General features: G+C 47.6%; 1 protein-coding gene across 1 annotated transcript in view; it reads left to right on the forward strand.

Annotated features, from left to right (window-relative positions):
- Positions 1 to 435: 435 nt before the first annotated feature.
- The window catches only part of Lhx8 (LIM homeobox 8), a 20,974-nt gene continuing 3,536 nt past the window's right edge, over positions 436 to 17,873 (forward strand). The window contains exons 1-8 of the mRNA XM_050149494.1: positions 436 to 676; positions 2,435 to 2,521; positions 2,725 to 2,886; positions 6,096 to 6,217; positions 8,395 to 8,615; positions 9,080 to 9,183; positions 12,367 to 12,462; positions 17,117 to 17,300. Of these exons, the coding sequence (XP_050005451.1) occupies positions 596 to 676; positions 2,435 to 2,521; positions 2,725 to 2,886; positions 6,096 to 6,217; positions 8,395 to 8,615; positions 9,080 to 9,183; positions 12,367 to 12,462; positions 17,117 to 17,300 (1,057 nt within the window). The 5' untranslated portion in view covers positions 436 to 595. The remainder of the gene's footprint in view (positions 677 to 2,434; positions 2,522 to 2,724; positions 2,887 to 6,095; positions 6,218 to 8,394; positions 8,616 to 9,079; positions 9,184 to 12,366; positions 12,463 to 17,116; positions 17,301 to 17,873) is intronic.

Genomic DNA, 17,873 nt, shown 5'->3' on the forward strand with positions numbered 1-17,873 from the left:
AGAATTGTAACCCGAATCTTTGTTTAGGTTTTGGATGGGGAGAGAGAATTTAAAACAAGTCAGACGCAGAAAGCAAATTCAAAAAAAAAAAAAAAAAAAAAAAGAAAAAAAAAAAAAAAAAAAAAAAAGGAAAAAAAAGAAAAGAAAGAGAAAAGAAACCACGTTAATGGGCCATCCGCATTTCCCCCACCTTTAACACTGAACTTGGAGTAAGTTGTCTGATGCAGATAAAGATCTTAACACGTAGAGAAGGCGGGTTTTTCCGCAGGGAGGTGAGGCTGTCCCTCCAGGAAAAGACTTTCCCCCACACCCCCTCCTCCCCGTGAGGTTCCACCCTCTGGAAAACACAACTTCTTTCCCTCTTTTCTTGGAGGGACAGACCTCAGAGTAGCTGAGAGAGAAATCTTAAGAACCGTGGGTCCGAGAGGGGTCACGGTCACTGTGGCGGCCTCTTTGGACCGAGGCGCACTTATAACATCGCAGTCCTGCGAGTTGGCTTTCCTTAGCGCTTTTGGCGCGCGGGAGGGGGGCACTGCTGACACCCACAGCCTCTGACCCTCTGGAGCTGGTATGTGATAAGCAACGCCTGGGGGCCATGTATTGGAAGAGCGATCAGATGTTTGTGTGTAAACTGGAGGGAAAGGACGTGCCGGAGCTGGCGGTTCCCCGCGAGAAGGTGAGCGAGCCGACGCCTGGCAGGATGCGTTGAACAGCGGTTTCCTTGAGAAAAGAGAGTTGTCAGGCTCCTAGCAGAGGTTCGGAAAACCACCTGTCACTGTCTCATCTCCAGACCTGACAATTTTTTTTTTATTACGTAGCAGCGTTAGGTAGTAATCACCGCGTCCCCACCCCGTGGGCTCACTTAACCTGAGGCATGGACACTCTAATTTGGGAGACGAAGCCTGGAGCCTAAGGTGCTCTCGGGGCCATGTGAGTTCTGTTTTTATTCTATTTAACTTGCTGTTCGAGGCGGCCTGGGACAGCGGTGGGGTGAGGGTCCAGGCTGCAGTCGGGTGAACGCTGGCTCTTGCCTCGGATCAGGCGCCTATGGGGTCTCGGGACCCTAGGCGACAGACTTGAGGACTTGGGTTATCCAGAGTCCGTCTGCTCCTTGGAAGGGCCATAAAACGATTTCAGTGGAAACACCCAAGGGGCAAACCTCGCCGCAGGAGGCGAGTCTAACGCGGGAATCCGGAAGGCAAGACCCTGGGTGGCTCGCATTTTCCGGCTTCCAGACTGGGGACCTCGGCAGGACGCGGGTGGGGCACTACTGGCTTCGTGTTTGCGTGGAAGGTGATCGGTAGAGTTTCTGCCTGGACGCTTTGTGTCCGCGGCGAGGACGCGGCCCGGGAGCAGTTGCACTCGGGAGACCCGACGTGCGGCCGCTGGCTCACCGGGGCTGTCAGAGGACAGAGAAGGAGACAAAGGGACGGGAACGCGGTGAGCGTGAGCCGCTGGAATCCGCGGACCCACCAGCCCGCAGCTAGACTTCTCAGAGAGGTCGCGTTCGTTTGTGGAACAAAACTGAAAGTGCAGCCAGTGCTTGGGGACACTTGAGCGACGCGCCTGTGTGCTCTAAAATATACTGACCCGTGTTGGGTGAGGGATTTTTTTTTAATTTAATGGGACAAATTAAATTCAGCTGGATATTTCCATTATTCGACCCGCTTTTTGCACTGGTTAAAGATAATCCTTTAGTAGCTAAAATGTTGACTTACTGGGCGCTAAGTGGCAATTCACACCTTAAAGAAACCAGTGTAAATCGCTTACCGTTCTAATTGCTTTAAGTTTACCAAAGAGCTGCTGGCTCCGTTTAATCTGAAGCATTTTCATTCAAATTGTCGGAACAAACACCAGGCTTCTTAAATCCCACTGTAATTAGCTTTCAAGTATCCGATTAAACCTCTTCACCTTTCGGGCTATCCTATTCAAAAAGCTCCCCTTTAAAAAAATATATGTGTGTCTTGCTCTTTTAATTGAGGTTATTAAAGAAATCAAGTTTTTCTCCCCACCCCCTCCTCAGTCATCTTTTCTTCTCTCTCACTCCACCTCCCCCCGCCCCGCGCCCCCTTTAGCCGGGTGTTTCCCCCACTCCCGGGTGATTGACGTCTAGAAAGCAATCGCTTTGTGCGCGGAGGCCGGTTATTAACTGGGTACCCCCGGCGGGGGGCGGGGAGCCGGCGTGCCGGGGTGAGCGCGGGGCCCGAGCCTGGAGCCGAGGTCCCGCAGTCCTCGAGTCGCCCGCTGGCGGCGGCGGCCCAGGGAGGCTGCGCGCTGGCCCGCCAGCTGCGCCCGGGCTCAGGTGCCCGCGGCTGCACGCGCCGCCCTCGTGCGGGGCCTTCAAGAGCTCGGCGGGGCCGAGGCTGCGGGGCGCCGCGTGCACGCCGCCGGCTCCTGACCCGTGTCTCCCCGCCTTCCCGCTCTCGCGGCGCAGTGCCCGGGGCTCATGTCGGAAGAGTGCGGGAGGCCTGCAGCCCTGGCGGCCGGGAGGACACGCAAAGGCGCCGGGGAAGAAGGACTGGTGAGTGGGGCGGCGGCCTACGGGGGACCTCCCAGCTCCTTGGGCGGGGCAGGGCGCGGGGCTGCGGGACTCCAGGGGTTTGCAGGTCTGGGTACCCCAGGGAGCGGATGGGGAGAGACGACAGCCCTTGGGGTGCCCCCCGTGGGTAGGTGGGACGTAGAAGGGAGGAGGGGTCTGCGGCCAGTGCTCTGCTGTTCCTGCAGGTGAACCCCGAGGGAGCCGGGGACGAGGACTCCTGCTCCTCCTCGGCCCCGCTTTCCCCGTCGTCCTCGCCCCAGTCCATGGCCTCGGGCTCCGTCTGCCCTCCAGGCAAGTGTGTGTGCAGCAGCTGCGGCCTGGAGATTGTGGACAAATACCTCCTCAAGGTAGGACTGGGGGGCAGGCGAACCCCAGAGGGGCCCTGGGAAAAGGGCCCTACCCCGTGTCAGCTGAGCAAAGTAGTCCTCTCTAGGGCCCACAGCGAGGAGGGGAAAGTGCGGTAAGGGACCGTAGGATTTACTTGTGAAACTGTATCAACGAGGGTTCCCCAGGTGTGTGCCGAGAGCTCGGGGAAGTGCCACCCAGGCTGAAACAGCTGCCAGTTGTCAGGGCTTTTGTTTGTTTACCAAACCTAGACCTTCACTTACTTGAAAACCCTGCACTCTCCAAACTGGTCCCTCCTCTCCAATATGTCCACGTTGCTGTCTTCCTAGAATAGCACAGCCCAGGTCGTCGGTACGTCAACCGACTCAGCTCGACCCTTCCTTTAAGGGCAAACACTGTAAACTGACTAAAAGACCTTCTGTTTGGACTGTTATCACCGCGGTCTCGCGTTTATTTACAGGAACCTGGAACCTTCCCAAAGCAAAAGTTCGTATAAGGCTTTAGAAGCCATTCTGGAACCTCCCAGATCTTGCTAAGCACAATGGTCCTGCCAGTGCTGGGGGTGTTTGTGGGGGTGCAAAACCAAACAGATGTAAAGTTGGGCGCACACACTAGGAGCATCGGTTCAAATGCTTCACAAGGTGGTTTCAGAGTTGACTGTCTTACTTAATTCAGTTTAACTTTTAAAATTTTGTGCGCGGGGGGGGGGGGAGGTTTTGGAGTTGGTATTCTCTCAGGTTGCCATTGCAGGCAGGGTCTTGGTCCTAAGTGTCTTCATCTGAACGCATTGGGTTTCAATCGCTTTTTAAAAATCCACTATGTCAAATAATGTTTTCTTCTATACCAAATTAGTTGCAAACCAGTTCACTTTCCATCCCCCTCCCCAAACTTCAGCTTTCAGAAGGATTAATTATGGAGAGTAAAAGTTCAAAAAGTGAATTAGTGGGTTTAAGTTAACGACAACATTCAAAAGTTGAATTCTGGGTGGACTCGGACTGTTACTCTGGAGCCCAGAGCACGCACCGAAAGAGGCTTGGATGAGAAAGCATTCTTAAATATTGTGAGCTGATTCTTGAAGCTGACAGACTAACCTGGCTTTCTCTTTAAATCTGAATTTTTAAAAACCCCATTTCCAGTTTGCTACCTGGAAAACTGAGTATCACAAAACCATCCACTGACACAAAATTTGCTTCTTGTTTTGAACAAAGTTCTCAGTAGCAGAGTCTTGAGTGTTTCTGAAATGGACTTGAGAAAACTTTAACACTTCTTGGCAGAGAAGATGTAGAAAGAGTTACACGGTAAAATCTGAAATCCTGCAGACTCTAGCATTCATCTTGTATAATTTTATATTTGCTTATGTTTGTCTCCATATTATATAAAAATTATATCTAACTGGGCTATGCAAAGTTTTCTTTTGTAGTCAGACAGGAGTCCAACTAGGAAGGTTTTCTACATACAACCATAGTTTATTAGGCTTTATAAATTAATTGCATTTTGATACCACAGCATCATTTAGAAGTTCTAAAGTCTCAGCATCCTCACCCCCAGTGGAAGCGCTAACTCCTTACTCCAACTTTGAATCTAAACTTCTCACTGGTAAAAAGTATTTGACCCAGTGCAGATCGGTCCTTTGAGGCTATGGAAAAGCACCATCCTTGTGGGACAGGCTCCTGGAGTCAGACGGGAGGGGTCAGCAGGAGTTACCTGCAGCTGTGGCCCCCTGCCAGCCTCTCCTGTCACCCTGGAGTGGTCCTAGCCTGGTGTTGAGCCCTGTTGGGTGCTTGCTAGTTCAGGGATAGTTTCCAGAAGGCTTTCCAGAATCCTTCCCACCCTCCTTTACTCCCTGGCAAAGACAGAGAATGTTAAGGAGCTTTCTTTTGTTTTTCAAAAGAAACCCTGAGGAAAGGTATCAAGCCAGGCAAGATGTCTGGCTTTTGTAGAGAGTTAGAGACCAGGGCTCTGTTTTAAAGCCTTGTCTTAGAGAACAAAACAAAAGTATGGGTGTGACTGCAGTGTGGCCCCAAGCAGTGGCTGGGAACAACTTGGAGGGAAACCTTGAGGAAAATGCATTTCCACTTCCAGGACGGCTTCATTTTAATCCAATTAACTATGCTTTTTTAATATAGTAAATATGACATAGTTCTTCTGAAGAAAGACCCAGACCCAAACTTTAATTTCCGTCAGAAATAAGACACTGCTTTGGGAAGAGGCTCATAACTCAATAGAAAGCCCATTGTTTCCTTCAAAGTGTCTTTTGTATCTCCGTCCTATCAGAGCTAAAAACACTCTGACTGGGAGTTACAAAGCATAAACCCAGTTAGTCCCAATGTCTGCAGGCCAGCACAGCCCAGTTCACACCTCAATTTGGTGGCTAAACTTCAGTGCTTAGGGGGGCAGTGACAGCTTCAGGTTTGTTTCCTGCTCCTCTGTCCGTCTAGAGTGCCTACTCTATTAAATGTGGTCCTGCCTCACTCAGCATAGATGAACAGTGGGCACATATATGGAGTGTATATCGAAGTACGAATGAGCATATTTCCTGGGTGCTTATGATCCAGATCCCTTTCTTTCTCCAGAAGATAGATCCTTCCATAGGTTCCCAACACCTCCGCCTGGGCACTTTGTTCTCTGTAGCTGTCTTGTGTTAGAAGCAAGCACAGCGGCATCGAGCTCCTACCTTAGCGATTCTGGTGTGTAAGACAGGAAGTGGACGGCTTGCTCTCTCTACTAGGGTATTTTACCAGGCGTTTTCTGCCTTGTCATTCCTATCGATGGTACACAGTTGACAACTGTTTGGCCAAAAAGTACATCGAAAGGTTTGTATCCTGACTCCCATAACTTCCAGGTTTCATTGTAGAAAGGGCTAGAGCAAAGATGAACACTGAGCCTGCACATATGACTTCAGAATAAATGTTTTCTCTGTGTTCATCAAGGTCTGGTCAAGGAGGGAGGGAAGGAGAAAATGAATATTAAAGAGGACACGAAGGCTTCAAAGGAATAAAACAAATTTGAAATGTGCCCTATAGGAGTCTGGTTTCTTGTTGGAGTCTAGAAAACGATATAGCCAGATGCCCGTCTGTCAGTGGTGCTGGTTGGGTGCAGGAAACCTGAGCCTGTGTTCCAAGGCTAGCCTTTCTCTTCCTGCCCACATGTCAGTGACTGGGGGCCCTGAAGGTGGTGTGGACTGCCTGCTCACCCTCATTTCCCCTTGCAGGTAAATGACCTGTGTTGGCATGTCCGCTGTCTCTCCTGCAGCGTCTGCAGAACCTCCCTGGGAAGGCACACGAGCTGTTATATTAAAGACAAAGACATTTTCTGTAAACTCGATTACTTCAGGTATATCGCTATTTTCATTTTAATAAATGCCTCAAGAAGTTATTTTAAAAGACTTCTGTAACAGGACTTTTTGCATACAGTTTGATTACTCAAAGCCAATTACGATGATATATTTCAAAATATTTTTTTTTTTTTTAGATCGGAGCTTGTTATGTAGCCTAGGCTGGTCTTGAACTCACAATCTTTATTTGTTGCCTCTCAAGTCCAAGATTAGAGGCTTTAAGCACCATGCTCAACCTCTCAAAATTTGGGGGTGGGTAATAATTTGTATTTAAACTAAATTAGTGTTTGGCTTTTTTAGGAATGGGCTACATAAAACTTCATTTTGGGTCATATTCCCATCCTAAGGATGAAAGGTTAGGGTATTCAAAACAGGGAATTTTGGGATCTGCAGTTATGATGGTAGCAGGATTCCTTGTTTGAAGTCAGTGGTGAAGTAAAATAGAAACATTATGGGGAATTGCTCCCCGGTAATAAACCTCCAAGATACTAGGCGTTTAAATAACAAACTCTCCCACTGCCATAAATACAACAAACTGAATTGTTCTGCCCGGAAGTCTTGCTTTTATTTTTATTTTTGGCCTTGTTCTTTGACTTTGGCTTGTGAGACTGTATTTGTGCAAGATATTAAGTGTGGTCTTTCTCTCTCTGATCTCTCCATGGCTGTGTAACTGTTAGGTGTCTTCCAGGACGCACTTCTTTGTGGAGAGTTGTCTAAAACTTACAAGCCTTACTTTTAAGTGTGGCCATATCTCTTCATTTGCATTCCTAAATAGGACAAAGTTCATTGCAAAATTCTGCACAGCGAAGTTGGTAACAGTACAGTGCCAACACCATTTCAAAAGTTATTACAGCGACTTTATTGATGGAGTTGGATATAATACAAAGGTTACAGAACATGGTCATATCGGAGTCTATTTTGTACAATGAAGTGATTTCATAATTGCCAAAAAAATGTATGCTTCTCCCCAGAATTATGCCATTTCTTTTTCCTATTCTTTCTTTTATTTTCCTTCAGTTTTTCAAGACAGGGTTTCTCTGTCTAGTCCTGGAACTCATTCTGTATAACAGGCTGTTTTCAGACTCGGAAAGATCCACCTGCCTCTGACTCCCAAGTGCTGGGATTAAAGGTGTGCACCACCACTGCTTTGCCAGAATTGTGCCAATTAATTCATCGGCATTTCAAATTACCATATTGTTAATCACCCTTTGAAATTGTTGATTTTTTTAAAAAAGGATTTATTAAAATCTATCTCTTTAGGATTTTTTGTGTGTATATGTTCTGAAGCTCATTTTTAGAATTCAGTGCTCCGATTAAATTGGCAATACTTTTAAAGATGGGTCCCTGGGTAGACAAAGGCAGATGTGCTAACCTTGTCTACCAGGGACTGATGGGAGACAGAGGAGGGCATCTAATCACTATGACAGGGAGGGGGGGAAATTCCCTTTGCCTCTGGTATCTTTCTGAGAATGCCTACAGATCATTCTGGAAGTTTTAGACACTACTTCCACTCTCTGTGGCTGACAATGAGGCCATTTGTCATGGCTGGAATGCTGCAACCCCACCACCACCACCACCACCCTTCAGGGTGTAGAATCTAGATTCTGTGCATTCTCTGATAACTTTTAATTTAAATCTGTTTGTATTCACTGGTCCCCCTATTCATCTCAACTGGGATGTGAGCTTGTTTCTGGCGCTGGAGACTGAACCCAGTGTTGTGTGGGCTCTGTACAGATTCCATCGTGAGCTCCACCCGTCCCCTTAGATAGATTTTAGTTGATCGGCGTTTCGATGTTGAGTTAGTGTAGTTTTGCCCTTTGAGGTTCCCAACCCTGAGTGTATAAGTGTGACTGAGCGTGAGTATCTGGAATCTCTAGGTAACATATAAATGCCTTAACACATGACACAATAAAAGGGCTATTCAAAGTCCTCCTCTCAGTTAACTTAATAGAAAACTCGCCTTCCTCACCATTCCTGATTGAGGCAGTTTTGTTTTCAAAACACATTTGGATTGTGAGCCTGGCTCAACTGCTTCCTACACTGAGAAAGGAAAATTAATGCCTGTTTCACTTTCCCCACACTCAAATACTTACACCCCTCCAACGAGCGTGATGATGGGTCAGTTGTACGGTTGCCGGATGCCCGCCTCACCATGCCTCCTCCCTGTGTGCTGCAGACGCTATGGGACGCGCTGCTCCCGCTGTGGGAGGCACATCCACTCTACTGACTGGGTCCGCAGGGCCAAGGGCAACGTGTATCACTTGGCCTGCTTTGCCTGCTTTTCTTGCAAGAGGCAACTGTCCACTGGAGAGGAGTTCGCCTTGGTGGAAGAGAAAGTTCTCTGCAGGATGCATTTTGACTGCATGCTGGATAATTTAAAAAGAGAAGTGGAGAACGGTAGGCGGGGCTTCCAAACACCTTCGAGTCTGTAGGACGGTGGGCGAAGAGCTGAAAATGGGTTCTGGGGTGTTTTTTATAAAGGAGGTAATGGTCATAAAGTCCACAGTGGTGCCAGAAAGAGCTCCATCTGTTGCTTTGCGGGCAAGGGGTGGCCTCTGTGAGTCCCTCACTGTACTGTACCTTGTGGCAGCAGCCTGAGTTTGGGTTTAGATTTATTTCTCTGTATTTGCCTTCCTAATGTGGACCTGTGATGTATACTTTCACTACATTTTGGGTAGAGTGTACAAGGCTATAAATAGACCATCTCTTCCGGTCTATTTGCAACACGTTTTTAAAACTTTACCAATTCAAAAGATGCACATGGCCCCGCAAGAAGCCACAGCGTGTCAGGAAACTGTCGCTGTGCAGATGTGTGGACCCGTCTGAGTTACCAACGGGGTGGTTTGTTTCTTAAACCGCAGGTAACGGGATTAGTGTGGAAGGAGCCCTGCTCACAGAACAAGATGTCAATCATCCAAAGCCAGCCAAAAGAGCCCGGACCAGCTTCACAGCCGATCAACTCCAGGTAGACAAGACAATACAGTTGTGGTTTCTCAAACTCTTCCCCACAAAAGAAAATAGGCTTACAAGCAAAATCAAAAGCGATCTCCATGCTGCCCAAGAATATTGTTTGCTGAAAGGTTGTCTTATACTCCCTAAAAGATCCAGCTTGATGAGACTAGAAATACACTTACTGCCCTAAAAGGTTACGTGCTACAGAGTCCAATGGTGGTAGCTTTGTGTCCTTAGGGTTTCTTTGGTACTGACATTATGACATAGTGTTGTTCCTGAGAGCATCTATCTAAGGCAGATGTTTTATTACCAGTAATGACAACAGAAGACTCAGCACCCAAGGCTGTGGGGCTCCAATGTGCTGTCATTTCAGTAAATCATGTGAGTTGTTTAATCTACAAAATTGTAGGGAGGAACAGAACCTGCCCAACAGAGAATCAAATGGTGAATCTGGTCGTGAGGGGTGGAGGCAGTGACTCCATTGTCCCTGCTGAGGCTGACTCTGCCCCTTGAAAATAGATGGAATTGTTACCACAGTTGCATTGGATGTATTGCCTCATTTGTGCAGATTCTCAAGAAAATATTCCCTGCTTTATGTTTAAGTCTACATATGATTCTTTCTGGAATTTTTCCGGATAGTTGTATTTTCTAAAAGATCAGTGTGGCCGAGGTATTTGTTTTAAGATAAACGGCATTTCCTGCACCTCTTCCGCAGGTTACTGCGTGTGTTGCATATGATATCATCTTCAGGTCAGGGCTGCGGCAATTGTATCTTGTTAGCAAAAGAAAGAGAAGGCACTTCTAGTAGTCAGAGACTGGCCAGCAGTGTAGACTTCTGCACTGGAAGGACTTCAAGAGTGGTGTCTTGAGAATGACTAGAGGGGTAACCTGGACATGGCCAGCATTCTGAAAGGATTTGGCAAATGGACCAAATGCTGCATATTAAAATCCAGCTCCATTAAGAACCAAACCCTGCACGTAGACAATCACTTGCTACTTAGGAGACATGAAGTCCATGACCTGTAATTAGTATGTGAAAAACATAACGGTTGAGAGACTTGCCGTCGTTTGAGTCTCGTTGCTCGGAGGCTCCTCAGGGTGTTGGAGAGAGTCACAAGCGTTGCAGTTGCTGATGTGAACTCTTGTCCAGGCTTTGCAAAGCACTCAGTCTGCAGAAGCGGGCCAGGTTAGACGGCATCTCAGTAGACTCAGTAGATCTGAAAGTGGTCGCTCCGTGAGGGGGTGGCTGGGACTTTGACAATTACAGGCTTCAAAACTTGGATGTGAAAATTCCTTACTAAAATTGCAACTGTAGATGGCAGGTAGCTCTGCAATCTCTGGTGAGAAGATAATTACAGGAAAAAATATAAGGTGGGATATTTGTGGGTGTTTTTGCGGGCCAAGTCCTATGGCAGGCATCGTACTTATATCGTCAACTCCTCAGCCAGTCCCACAGGTTCTCAGTGTAGTCGGCCTCCTCGAGGGGCGCAGGAACCACCCGCAAAGGTAACCCACTGCTCAGGGGATGGCGGAGGAGAGAGAGGTTCAGACAGACTCATCCAGCCTCTGTGCTTTTCATGTGGTTTTGCCTCCCAGGAGACCATGTTCTCCACCAGAACCCAGCAATACAGAGAGGAAAAATCCTGAAGCTTGCAGACAGGCTTATAATTACAACTTACAATGTTCACAAAATACTTAAACCATGCATTGCTACATAAGAACGTGACCTGAATCATTAGCTAAAAAAAAAAAAAAAAATGAAAAGATCAGAGTCGGCGGGTTCTACAGAGCATGGTCTCATGGATTCAGCATTCCGTAGTATTGATCCTGTACCCAAGATGGTCAGAATAAATGAGGCACAGTCCTCAGTTGCTCTAAAGAACAAGAAAGCTGGGGCACTTGACCCTAGAAGAGTTGGTAGCCAGGGGCACCTTTGCAGCCCCAGGATATTTCTAACCTACACTGGGCTTTTTTCCATCCCTCCATTCCCTCATATTGTTAAGGGTCCTTTAGTCACCAACTCTGAAGTGCATACCTGTGTGGCAGGCAGAGTGTAGCGCCCCCTGGGGGGAACAGTCTTTCCCCTGGTTCCCTGGGCTCCCACTCTTTTGAAGCAATCTGTTGGGCTACCTTTCAACATTTGAAGGATGCAGGGAGAGAGAGAGACAGACAGACAGACAGAGAGGGGGGGGGAGGGAAAGGGGGGGAGAAGGAGGAGGTGTCAGGAACAGGCACAGACTGCAGTTCACCTGCCTCGGGGAGGGCTAGTAGGTATGACAGAGGGTGTTTACCTGTTCACTTCCCAGGTCCACAGATAAGCACAGCCTATTAAATTCCTCTATTCTTTATTATCTTTATCTCACACTCCCCTCAGCTTTGGGTAATAAAATTCAAATGTGTTACTTGATTCTCACAGTCCCCTTCCAAGAATTCAAAGGCCCTGACTTAGGCTTTCATCTTCCTCCTCCCTTACTTTTTATTACAGGCGATTATCGGCATTTCTGTATTTTTTTCTTCTAGGAACTTTAAATCCCCCCCCCCCCCCGCCCCCAAACACTGCCATAGTGAATGTATACATGTCATAGCTCTTCCATAGTGAGATCAGCAGAAAGTCACAGCTAAATCTCTGGGCTCTGCTAAGGTTTCTCGTGTGGACTAATGGATGTGTCTCCTCTTAAGATCTCAGAGGTGGCTTCATGCGGAGCAAATGCCCCTCCACACAACAGTGGCGTGACCGCAGTGCCGTAACATCCATGTCCACAGCAGGGCATCAACCAAAGCTGTTAGAGGCCCTGAGGCTGTTCAGACCCATAGAGGCCGGAGATAAATGCAGTGTGGTTTGTGTTTTGAGCTTCCAGTGCAGGGCTACTTATCAGAACGAGAAGCCCAGTGCAGGAGACTTGTATTCTGTATATTTTATCTGTGAGTTCTGAGACTGGGTGGGGAAATGTCACATCTCTAGTGGCATAGTTGAGAGGCGGCTTTCCATCCTGCAGTGGTTTTATTTTTAAAGATCTCAGAGTTTATGTGGATTTATAAAGTAAGCAGCTCTTTCATTTGCTCTCGGCTGCACTGACCCTCAGGAATTAAATACACATCACATTGTCATTGTGTGTCTTATCTGTTCCATCATAAAACACCAAAGATCAGGCTGATAACGGTTTTCTCCCAACGTTGTTTTTAAAAACAACCACAGGTTATGCAAGCGCAGTTTGCTCAGGACAACAACCCAGACGCACAGACCCTCCAGAAGCTGGCAGAAAGGACGGGCTTGAGCAGGCGTGTCATACAGGTGAGATCATACACGTACATCAAGAGAGACAAGAAATTCTGACTCTGACTCTGGGTGTGGATGCTGCTCTTTTGTGAAAAACCTCAGAATGCCAGATCCCTCTTCAGGTCTTCCCCACTGAGCCTATTTTGTAAAAGCGTGTGTGACAAAGGCTTTCCTGGGAAGACACAGCACACAAGTCTTCTCAACACAGACCAAAGTGTGGGAACACCCACGTCCAGTGTGGTGAACCGGTGAGCTTTATTGGGTTTCCATACCGGGGCAGAAAGGACTTATAGACAGCTGCATCACCAAGGCCCACCCAGCACGGGTGACAGCTCACAGAACTGGGAACCTGGAGCACACTGCACAGCCCAGGGCTGGCTCAGCTGGTTAAAGAGAGTCCTTTCCTGGTGCCTGGGGTTGGTCTAAACCTCTTCCAGCAGCTCAGGAAGATGCTTTCTGCTTTAGCTTCTGGTCTCTCTGTTATGCTCAGCTTTTATTGTCTATTCTGGCAGGGTGGGGCCTAGTGAATCTGGTCAAATTCAGGGACTTCCTGAAGGTATTTCCAGTTGTTTACCTTCCTGCTCCAGGAGCCTCCTGCAGGATGGGATGTTTCAATTGCAGAGGAAATTGTTAAAGGACAGCCTGACTTTGGCTTTCCTGGACAGGGCTACCATTTGTCAGTGAACAATAACAGTGTTCATTGTTATTCAGATAGCTCTGAGATCCTTGGGCTGAGCACTGCTGCTGCTCCAAGCCAAACCTGGTTCTGAGCCCTCCCTTCCAGGCTCCTTCCCCTCCCCATCTCTCCCCACCCCCTCTTTCTGCCCTACCCTCCGCAGGATGATACTAGCCTTTCCTAAAGATTCAGGAAGAAGGGATGACATGTGTAAGGCTAGGGAAGAGTGAGCTGTAGCCAGACATGCTATACCATAGAATTCATGTGTGGAAAGTCTGGGAAAGTGTTGGAGTTGCCCCCTTTGTGAAAGGAAGCCATGATAGATGATTTAGAAAAAGGAGAAACTGGTAAAACATGGGGAGAAGTGGAGCCCGGGATTTCAGGTCCGGTGACCAGGAAACTAGAGGGAGGTTTTTGTTTTTGTTTGTTTGCTCTTGTTTTTAAGAGACTTGACTGCAGTGTGGGCCCTATAACTAAATTCCAGAAACATCTGTACTAATTGCATAATGATGGCAGCTACTGACTGCTAGCAAGTCAAGAAAGCAGCCCAGAGAGACTGCACCAGAGAAGCAGAAGGGAGATCATTGCTCAATTAGAAGTTCAGGTTCTCCTGGGAAGGGTGCCTGGGAACGGGGGAGTCAGAAGAGAGCGCCTTGGCTGTTGGGAGGGGGGTGCAGTCACCTTTACCTGTGCTAGCTGTGCAGCGTTGGTGGTGACCCGCTGTGTGAACAGGTCCCTTGAAACTGGGTTGATCCTTTACAATCTCTGAGTGAGTATAAGGAACAGAGGAGGTTCCTGAGGGGTAGGACAGGGTGGTAGAGGTTGTCTGGATGGAGGGAGCCTGGCAGCACCCTGACTGGAGAAGCAGCAGAGGGTCTGAAGAAGTTACCTCATCAAAGAGGTGACTGCCTGAGCCGAGGTGTGGTGTAGAGAGGCTAGGGACATGGAACATCATTTAAAGGAATTGTTGAGTTGCTTTTTTTTTTTTTTTTTTTATGAATGGCACTAATCATAAGAAAATATATTTGACCTGGGGTCACGGTTTCCTTTTTTGGTACACATGTGCTGCTGCATGGAGTTGATCCTTAGGTGCTTATTCTTTGGGAAGCAGGAAGTGTTTGCGATAAACAAGTAAACCCTGCATTTGGGACACCCTAGGAAGAGGCAGCTTCTCTCTGAAGACAGGGCTTCCAGCCGCTCCTGGTGGCTGTGGTGTGTGATGTGTTGAGGCTCCCTAAGGAGTCTGGTCACAAATCTTCTGCACTGGTCACATGCTGAGAATACTATATTTTTTTTTTTTACAAAAGCACTAACAAGAGGTCAGTTCAAAAGGAGTGCTTAAAAGATCTAGAAGTCTTATAGTATTAAAGGCAATGAGTATGAGGCAGACGTGACAAGGGGAGGGGGCTTCTTCAGATATCTGCGCATAGCTATCCTGGAAAAGGTGTATGGAAAGGTGTGGTTGACTTCATCACGAACTTTCTTCGTGACAGGCTGTGTGTATGGTGTGGATGCTGCCGAAGGCAGTGACGTTTCCTTGTGGCTAGTTCGGACTCCATGGCATGAAGGGTGCCTCTTAATTTCAGACTTCATTGTGCAGTGGAGACAAGAAGTTCAGATTTGTAACAGCTATGAATCTAGCAAAGGAGACAGCATGGTCTTCCCAGCGCGGTCCTTTTTGTGTTTTTGTTTTTCGAGACAGGGTTTCTCTGTGGCTTTGGAGCCTGTCCTGGAACTAGCTCTGTAGACCAGGCTGGTCTCGAACTCACAGAGATCCGCCTGCCTCTGCCTCCCGAGTGCTGGGATTAAAGGTGTGTGCCACCATTACCCGGCAAAAAAGTGTAGACCAGACTGGCCTTGAACTCCAGATCCACCTCCCTATTCCTCCTCTAGCAAATCCTACCAGTCTGCACCACCAGAGCTGGCCCCAGTGCGGTTCTTATTATTGAAGGATAGGGACCCAAGAGAGGTGTCGGCCAGGCTGTTTCCAGGCTTTAATGTAGGTCACCATGTGCAAGTCAGATTGCCCTGCAGCATTAGCTCAGAAATCTCATATTGTCAGATTGGAACTTTTAGTATGTGTAGCTTGAATGTTGGATGTTCTTGACGTGATGGCAGGTGATGCCTGGTGTCACAGGTGTGACTCCTGGTGTCACAGGTGGCATACGGCCCCCTCAGCAGTGGGGAACGTTGTGTCTTCTTGGAGTGGCAGCATGTGCTGTTACATAGCCTGTGGATGGACCTGGCACTGGAGACTTTGGGTGTGGTCTCCAGAGAACAGAGAGAACAAGAGAGGACACTGTGACCTCGCCCTGTTTTTCCTTGGTGTATACCCAAGTCTCCACCGAGGAACCTTCCCTGCACTTTCTCCAGTCACCTGCTCAGGCTGTACATCTATGAGTGATAAGTTTGGCTCCCTTGGTTTGAGTTGATGGCTGCACAGCCCTGGGGATTTGAGCCCTAAGGGGCAGGGTATGTCTTTGAAACCTGGCCAGCTTTTATCCCTTTATAAGATCTTTGCACCTTCTCTCTGTTCTCTCATGCCATGAAGCTCCACTTGGTGGCCCTGGACATAGATAATATTGCTGACCCTTCCCTGGCCTGGACCCTTTCTAGATGCCAAAATGCTTATTCTAACCTCCTTGAATTATTTTTTTTTTAGCACTTTCTTTTCTCATTTTTCCAGTGACTCAATTTGTTTGGAATGTGGTGACCAAATGTGTGTGTGTGTGTGTGTGTCTGTGTGTGTGCGCGCGCACGCACGCATGCATGTTAGGCAGAGGCACTCCACAATTGAGCTAACCTTAGCCTGTGGTTGTATGTTGAAGTTGCCTTTCATGGCAGAGTCCACACACACAGATTAGCTTCTGGGTGTGTTCTGGCAGTCAGGCCTTGGGTCCCCAGATCTGGATTTAAGCCTCATTCGTCTGGAACACTTCACTTCTGCTACAGAACAGACAGCAGAATGGCTGGCACTTTGATTTTTGTGCGGTCTTACAAGATGGATGTGTTTGTAGCTCATTCTGCTTTAAATACGACTAGTTTGTTCTTCTTATAGACTTGACCTTAACAGCCTTCTCAGGGAACAGTCTAGGTATTCACTAAAGAGTGGACGCAGCAGGTTAAATGTGACTAGGATGGCTCAATCAAGAATCTTGGAGAAAGCTGTGAGCTCCCAGTAGGGATTTTCCTAATGTGAACAAGCTTTGAAATGCATCCAGCAGGTGTCTAAGAATATAACCGTACTTTCTTTTTAAGTTCTGATGGAAAGAACTTTCCTGTTTTCTGTTTTTTTCCCAAATATGAATAGTAAAACTGGAGATACTTTCCCAGAATTCTCAAGGCTTCACCTGTTTTTAAAAGGTGTTAAAAAAAAAAACAAAAATCATAGACTAGACAGTTAAGTAAAATCACCAGAGACTATTAGCTTAGGAAAAAAAGACTATTGTTATAATACTTGAACTAAAATGTTTCTTCAGTCAGTGGACATTTTAATTTTTTTTAAACTTTTTTTTAACTTATTCATTTTATATGCATTGGTGTTTTTACCTTCATATATGTCTCTGTGAGGATGTTGGATCCTGTGGAACTGGAGTCACAGACAGTTGTGAGCTGCCATGTGGGTGCTGAAATCAAACCCTGGTCCTCTGGAAGAGCAGCCAGTGCTCTTAACTGCTGAGCCATCTCTCCAGCCCCTGGCATTTTAAAAATTTTTGACGCAGGATCTTGTATAGCCCAGACTTGCCTGTAGCTTGTGTCCAAAAATGACCTTGAATTTAGGATCTATCTGCCATCTCCTCCCAAGTGCTGGGATTACAGGCATACCTGCACTGGGTTTCTGTGGTGTGTGGATAGAAACCAGAGCCTCAGAAGAGCCTCCCAGCTCCATCTGCAGACTTTGGGAAGGTTTGTTTCTGGGGTGTGTGGTGATGACTTAGGTCATGGATCAGAAGCCAGTGCATGACCTCATGGCTTCCTCCTTCTCCCCGTCAGGTATGGTTCCAGAACTGCAGAGCCCGCCACAAGAAACACGTCAGTCCAAATCACTCCTCCTCCGCCCCAGTCACAGCGGTGCCCCCATCCAGGCTGTCTCCACCCATGCTGGAAGAAATGGCTTATTCTGCCTACGTGCCCCAGGATGGGACGATGCTGACCGCGCTGCATACTTACATGGATGGTAGGTAGCACCGCGCCCTGCAGCTGGTAATGTCTAGGATGGGATCGCTGATCTCCGTCACGGCTTTGAGAGATTACCTCAGCAATGGCTGAGAAACATTATAGGGTATAGCAGAGAGCAAAGCCATCCGCCTGTTAGCGTGGTGCTCTGTGGTTGAGCGGCAGAGATCAGTGAGGACTTGGTACTTGGTTTCTACTGGCAGCAGTTTTTGTTTCTCTTCTTCTCTTTCTCTCAATTTCCTTTGTGTTTATTTTATATGTATGGGTGTTGTCTGCGTGTATGTCTGTGTACCCCATGTGTAAAGTAACCTCAGAGGGGTTGTGAACTCCCATGTGGGTGCTGGGAAGTGAACTTCTGTCCTCTGGAAGAGCAGCCAGTGCTTTTAGCTGTGGATATGTCTCTCCAGCCCCCTTTGTTTTGTTTTGGACACCTATTTAAATACTTGAATTTTCTTTTATTTATTTATTTATTAAAGATTTCTGTCTTTTCCCCACCGCCGCCTCCCCTTTCCCTCCCCCTCCCCCAACCAAGTCCCCCTCCCTCGTCAGCCCAAAGAGCAATCAGGGTTCCCTG

Source organism: Alexandromys fortis, unplaced genomic scaffold, assembly GCF_014885135.2.
Source record: "Alexandromys fortis isolate MF-2015 unplaced genomic scaffold, M_Fortis_MF-2015_v1.1 scaffold_68, whole genome shotgun sequence".
In the NCBI taxonomy this organism is placed as follows: domain Eukaryota; kingdom Metazoa; phylum Chordata; class Mammalia; order Rodentia; family Cricetidae; genus Alexandromys; species Alexandromys fortis.